This window comes from Kryptolebias marmoratus, linkage group LG11, assembly GCF_001649575.2.
Source record: "Kryptolebias marmoratus isolate JLee-2015 linkage group LG11, ASM164957v2, whole genome shotgun sequence".
Lineage (NCBI taxonomy): Eukaryota > Metazoa > Chordata > Actinopteri > Cyprinodontiformes > Rivulidae > Kryptolebias > Kryptolebias marmoratus.
In genome coordinates this window covers 992,681-1,000,180 of record NC_051440.1, presented here as the reverse complement: position 1 = coordinate 1,000,180, position 7,500 = coordinate 992,681, and the positions used below count along the sequence as shown (strand labels likewise).

General features: G+C 38.8%; 1 protein-coding gene across 1 annotated transcript in view; it reads left to right on the top strand.

The window, feature by feature from the left end:
* Positions 1-7,500, top strand: part of LOC108246388 (uncharacterized oxidoreductase C663.06c-like) — a 13,697-nt gene that overhangs the window by 4,046 nt on the left and 2,151 nt on the right. The window contains exon 2 of the mRNA XM_037978260.1: positions 6,099-6,295. Within this exon, the coding sequence (XP_037834188.1) occupies positions 6,099-6,295 (197 nt within the window). The remainder of the gene's footprint in view (positions 1-6,098; positions 6,296-7,500) is intronic.

The following is a 7,500-nucleotide window of genomic DNA, read 5'->3' as shown; positions in this document are numbered from 1 at the left end:
GGAGGAGCTACTGGTTCTAGGAGAAATCCTAGAGAAGACCTTATCGGCGCATAAGGCAGGTAGATTTCTTACAGTTTTGTTTTTTCTAAAAACGGGGAACCAAACCTGTAAGTATAACCTAAAGCCCTTTATAGGAAATGAAGGCCCATCTTAAAGTGATAAGAGGCAGAGCGGTCACAGAGCTGATGTTGTGAATTCTGTTAAGATGTTAGCAGTCTAAAGCGGATATCCCACCCGATTTCAGAAGAAATGGGTCAAAGTAGCTCCCAGGTCGGATCTCCCCCATAGGGCAAATTGTTTGACTTTATGATAACAAAATACGTTGAAAAAGTGTGTATGGAGTGTATGACTAGATAAAAATGGCATTTTTCCTGCAGGCAGTACTTGGAAGCAAAATGTTTTGAAAATAATAGAAAGAGAATTAAAACAACAGAGAAAATAAACTGAGAGAGGCAAAACACATACAAACAAAAAGTCTGCTGCAGCTTGAAAAAACAGAGAGAATGTTTGGAATGCTGGATGAAAGAGAGTGAGAGCAGAGAGCGAAAAAAGCATGCTAAAGAATTGACTGAGAGTAAACAAGTATTTGGGGAAAATTACTGGGCAACAATGCTTCTACTTCTCTAACGTAATCTGAAATGTTTCTGATTCTGAGGCTATAATTAAATTAAAGCAGGAAATACTAAACCCTCACCTTATAAATGTCCTCACAATTTTTAATTTTTAAAAATTTATTTCTCTTCTCCTTCTCTAAACGGTTGTACCTGGACTTGAGTGCACTCTTCGTGTTAAACTCTGACCTCCATGCCTACCCTGTTTCACGGCCCAACAGGTGACACCTCATTCTGCACCTCCAGAGACAGCTGCTGATCATAACACAACCTCCAGAGGCAGCTGAAGCCCGCCCCTCAACTATCAACAGCATCTGTGCTAATATCAACAACAACAACTTCTTCATAGAAGAGACAGAGACAGCATGCCTGATGATGATGATGAAGAACAATCTAGTTACGATGATGATGGAAAAAGCTTCCAAAACAAATTTTAAACACAAGACATGGACAAAAGACAAAGGAGATAGTATCCAACCTGCTCGACATGATCTCCGATCTAAAGTCAGAAACAAGGGACAAACTTCAAGGACTAATGTTTTCCCCTGTTTTAAATGCACCCATAGTTGAAGTCAGTGCATTTATGGGTATTGGATATTGTTTTCTGACCTAAGGCGATGCAAAGGACAAATCAGACTGATCCTCTCCACTGTAGGACTGTTTTTCTGATCAAGTAACTGAATTCTGCATTTCATTCCACCTGCAGGAGCAGAACTGGGAAGAGTTTTAGCAAAAAAGCTTAAACCCCCAGATTTGGCAAGATTCCACACCGCTTTGCTAACACCAGAAGAGCAAAGGAAGTGTGGCCGAGGGAAAAGCTACAATCTGCGCACCAGGTGAGGACATTGGATGTGTGTCAGTGGAACGACGGGGCCGTGGTAGACTGACTGCATGTGGCATGTGAGGGTGGATCGACTCGGGCAGTGCACTCAACAAAAGGTGATATAAACCACACACAAACACCAGACAAGTAGATGTGAGTTTGTTAAGTGAAAATGTTCCTACTGCTTCTTGCAATAAAGAAATGCTTGCTGAATGTAATAAATTGAATAATTTTCCTGCTGATTTTCTTTCTGACAACAGAGAGAAGCTTAATAATTATGAAGTGAATGGTTAACCTGTTTCTTTATTTTCCTGCGAAGAACAACTGCTTGCTGATTATGACGAGACTTTCAATGCATTTCGGGTTTAAAGGGAAATTTGAAAAATGAAAAAAACTTAAGCTTTCTCCAGATGTAAACATCTGATGACTTGGGCTGCATGTTAAATGTGTCATTAGCACCTGGTTCTGGTTTTGAGAAAAATGATTCTATACCTTGTCTGAAAACCTGTTAGTATCTGCTTTGTTTTGGGACACACACACACACAGCGGCTGAATGTGTGTGCCTCAGAGAGGAACAGAGGAAGTTTTTCTGTGTTCCTCAATCTTAACCTCACATTTATTTGACAAAAACACAACACATTGAATGGAATGACGTGGGGTAATTTGTACATGCGTGTAAGAAAAATTTAAACTAATTGGATCATTTTGCCGGCTGACCAAATGTGATGTTTTCTAAACAACAGTCAGCGATCAGAAAAAAACCTTTCATTACACAGTGCACTGTCAGGTAACTGTGGAATTGATGCTTACCACAGATTCAAATTTTGAAGCATGCTTTTTGTCTGAAAAAGATCTGTGCTTACCAACTAAAGCACTATCTGAAATTCATACAGATATTTGACGTCAAAGACAAATTTATTTGGGCATCTTAAAAAAAACAACAAAAAAACAGATTAAATGAAGCTCAAACAAATACTTGCTCAACTAAACTAAAAGAAAAAAAAACATGTTTTTGTGCATGACGATGAGGAGGAACAATGAAAAGCTGTAAACTTTCAAAGTTTCAAACACCTTGTACAGTAAAAAGCAACTTAAAAGCTACAAGGCTTTTGTTTCTTTTTACAGCTGTAAAAGACTAAATTAGCACAACATTGATAAATTTATATGGTTGGAATTTAACTCCAAATAACTCACACCAACAGAAAACTGCAGTACGTTCTCAGCAGTACGTCACTCTAAGTTTTAAGGCCTTAAATTTAACCTCTAAATCTAAAGCCAGGAGGAGGAAATTAAATTAAATGAACTTTATAAAATGACACAAATCCATTCGGCTCTGTTTTTTTTTTCCTTTAGCAAATAACAATGCTTTGTTAATTTAAGACTGTGATGATCCTGGGTGCCAGGTGTTTTCCTGCTGTTTTCTCGCTCCCTCCACCAGGGGCCGTCTGGTGGATGATCGCTGATGGGCGTAACCAGGGACGCTGGGATCCTCACACCTGTCAGAGATTGTTTAATTTCCACGGAGGCTTAAAACTGGAGTCAGGCAGCACATCGATGCCAGATTGTTAACCAGTAATGGTACTTCAGGCCACCACTAAGAGCTTTTGTGACTTCCTTGAGAATTTTCCAAGTGACACCTGTTTTTTCCGCTTCCAGATAACCTCCTCGAGACTTGACACCTCGATCCTGCCTGGTGAGCTGAGGACCGCAGCCGTTCGCCTTCCGACACCCTCCGCCGGCCCCCCACCTACACCGGCTGGTTCCGCAGCAGATCCCAAATAACCCTGCTGGACTCGAACTGTTTGCTTTTTCCCTATTAAACATCTCTTACTGATCCTGGGTTCTGTTTCTGCATGTGGGTCAAGAAGTTGCCTTCCAGCATGACAAAGACAAATTCGACATCTTTCACCACCAGGGTTGGAGCTGAAAACCATGCACGGTGGAGTCACAGACTCCTTGTTAAAGTCCTCAAGCTTAAATTGCTGAAAACCTGAGGCCAGTTTCTAATGGTGGTGACAGGTGCCGAAGAAGAATTAATTTAAAAATTAAGAAAAAAGACATCTAAAAATTAAAAACTTAAAAATTAAGTTAATCTAAATTAAACTACAACCTTTTTTTAATATACTATATATTAATATTGATAATATAGTGCATGAATGGATGAAAGAGATTTCCACTGTCCCTACCTCCTGTCTAGCGAAATCACAGCTTTTCAAGGACCACACTTTGGGGATAAAACTATATGTTTAAATTCAAGAAAACAGTTTCAATTCACGATCATTCGAAATGATTCATTTCTGTTACTTACAATGTCTTGTGACAGTATTCTACATAGCAAGAACAAATCAAAATAAAATCTAACAAAATTTTAAGTTTTAGAGTGCTCCTATTACAAAACTGTGAGCTTTTTAATATAAAACCACTTTTAAGAAAAATATACAGACAACAAGCACTTTCAAATCTTGAAAACACCTTGTTGAAATTCAGGTATTTCCAAGGATTTCAAGCACCTGTACAAACTTTCAACATAAATTATTACGAGTTGTGTGCACACATAAAATTGAGAATTAATTACAATCAACAAGTTAACAATTAGGTCAACAAATTGGATTTATAGATTCCTTTTTAGGTAATGTTTTGTGTTCTGTGTTTTCGGTTGTATTTTGTGTTCTGTTTTGTTTTGACTTGTCTGTTACATGTTTGTGATACAATTACTTATTCTCTTAAAAATCTGCAACCCAATTTTAACCCCTGATTCTTCACCCTCTGAAGAGGGGCAAAGGAGTCACGCACATTCAGGGAATGTGTGTGGGAATACACCCTTCCCTTTTCTTTACTCTCCCTCAGGTGTCCAGGAGGACAACAGTTTTTCTCTTATACAACATTTCTCCATTTCTCTTTCTTTATCTGAAGTTCACCTCATCGTGCGTCTGCAGTTCAAAACATACCCAGACCAGTGACAAAAAAAAGACAATTCATATCTTTTCTGGGCATTATATCTTCCTACAGGAATTTCATTTCAGAATATTCCATCTTGGAGAATCCTTTGAGGAGTCTCAGTGAAGAGAACTTCAGGTTGCTGATATTATCCAATTGTCTGCGTAAGCTGAATCCACTTTCACTTATCTAAAAACTTGCACTTCAGATGTCCCCCACATTTACCCAAACACACCATTTGTTCAAGGTATGAATGAGGAAAATTGATGCATGAAATCAGTTCTACAGGTACCACATTCTGTTTTATTATCCTTTCAGAGCAGTAAACTTCACATCTTTCAGCTGCACGATGGCTCAGATATACAACAGTTTGGTGCCCACATGAGCTAACACTATATAAGTTTGTTATTTCAAATAATAACTGCAGGACACATTTTAGCACTGATGAGAGCTCCTACATTTGCAGAGCTCCACCCCGACAATATGTCACAGGGTAGTGATTTGTTGGGACTTCATAAAAAATATACATTTGTTTCTCTTTTGGACAATTGGCAGCAATAACGTTAGAACATGTGTGTTAAGGTTGAGGATTAAACAACTCAACTGAAATGTTATTTGTTTTTTTTATTTTTTTTAATTTTTCTTCTCTTTTGAAATTTCACCTGGGGGATGACAAAACATATTCATAACCATCTCTGGCAAGATAAGTTTTCCTACCAAATGAAACTATAACAATAAAGAGTTGGTTGGACGGGCCGGTAGGTTTTTCGTATCTTGTGTTTATGTTTTGTTATTTCTACTAGATGTCCCCTTCTTTTTTTTACCATTCACTTTTTCTTTTGTTTTTCAATTAGCATATTCTTTGACACGATTAAAGGGGAGTGTAATGAACTTAATGTGTGATTAATATCAAATATTACATATTTTCTAAAATCAGAAGAGGGGAATGTAATGGCAGAATTTACTGTAGGGTAACACCTGTTGTTTATAAGTCCTGATAATGTTATGACTTCTGTTCCAAGTCCCATGGGTTCTTACAGAATGAACTTGTTTATAGAAGTGATGTTGAATTTTCTTCCCTTGGGAAACAGACTGACTTCCCTTTCCCTAACTCCTCCTTCTGGTCCAGTATTTCAATATCTTTAATAAAAGCACCTGTGTTAACTTGGGGGGATCAGAGCTTTGATTTGGAGCTTCCCCATTCGGACCTGGACTCTGATATTAATTCTTAATTGTCTTTAATGCTCTCTATATTTTGTGCATAATATATAAATAAACCTGTTTGAGTGATTTCATCTAACAGTGCCTGGAAATTGATTTTTTGCTGCCACAACAGTATCATTAGTACAACTCTTAGGGGGAGATCCGATTGCAAAACTGACATAGTCAAGTCGAGCCTTGATATGATTGTTCAAATAAATTTCTTAGATGTCAATCTTTGAGTCATTTGAGAGAGTGATTTGCACATTTTAAGCATGCAAAAAACTGTACAACCCACTGCGGTTCAAAAGTTCTAAACATTGCACTTTTCAGTTTGAACTGAAAAAGCTCCACAGAGGAGTTTTGAAACATGTTCGACAAACACGAAATCCAGTCACTTTTTAAAAGAACTTTTAGGATTTGCTTTCATCTTTATATAAACAAATAACATCAAGAACACATGTTTTGGTTTATTATAGTTGTGGGATTGTGTTCATATGCAGCTGAATAACTGGATGTTATTACAGACATGGCAGATGAGGACAGTATTTCCGCTGCAGTCCAGGCTGTGAGTCAGCAGATTGGATCTGACGGGTTAAACCTCCTAATCAACAATGCTGCTATCAACAAACCACTTCAACCAGCAACATTACTGGACACCATAAAAAGCAACATGATGGAGGTGTTTGAAACTAATGTTGCAGGACCGTTTCTCCTTTCAAAGGTGGGTTTGTCTTATGTCCATTTCTTTTTATGTACTTCAACAGGCAAGCAGTTTGGTGTGAATTGCTGTGGGAGCAATTGTAAGACAAAGGAAGACATACAAGACCATTGATAATCTCGCTCGATCTGGGGCCACATGCAAGATCGACTGATTGACCTGCAGAGAGTTGAGACCAAAGTAACGAAGGCTACCATCAGTAACACACTATGCCGAGAGGGACTCAAATCCTGCAGTGTCAGGCATGTCCCCCTGCTTAAGCCAGCACATGTCCAGGCCCGTCTGAAGTTTGCCAGAGAGCATATGGATGAATCAGAAGAAAACTGGGACAATATCGTGTAGTCAGATAAAACCAAAATAATTTTTTTTTGTAAAAGCTCAACTCGTTGTGTTTGGAGGAAGAACAATGCTGAGTTGCATCCCAAGAACACCATACCTACTGTAAAGCATGGGGGTAGGACATCATGCTTTGAGGTTGTTTTTGTGCAAAGGGGACAGGACGACTGATCCGTGTTAAGGTAAGAATGAACGGGGCCATGTCTCGTGAGATTTTAATACTAGCTTCAGTGTGTGCAAACCTGGTGAAGACTTACAGGAAATGTTTGACCTTTGTCATTGCTAACAAAGGCTATGTTACAAAGTATTGAGTTGAACTTTTGTTATTGACCAAATACTTATTTTCCACCATAATTTTAAATTCTTTAAAAATCCTACAATGTGATTTCCTAGATTTTTTCCCCTCATTTTTTCTCTCATAATTGAAGTGTACCTATGATGAAAATTACAGACCTCTCTTATCTTTCTAAGTAGGAGAACTTGCACAATCAGTGGCTAGATTAAATACTTTTTTGCCCCACTGTCAATCATCCACAATGTCTTCTTCACTTGGGAAAAAATAAATATAAAATAAGTCGGATAAGATTTGTTTGCAAGCTGGAGTGGTACGTAGCCGAGTGTGAAACGGCCGGGATGAGGATCAGTGCCTCCAAATCCGAGGCCATTGTCTTGAGCCGGAAAAGGGTAAAGTGCCTTCTCCAGGTCGGGGAAGATGTCCTGCCCCAAGTGGAGGAGTTTAAGTATCTTGGGGTCTTGTTCACGAATGAGGGAAAAATGGAGCGGGAGATCGACAGGCAGATTGGTGCAGCGTCTGCAGTGAAGCAGGCGCTGTACCGGTCTGTCATGGTGAACAGAGAGCTGAGCCAAAAAGC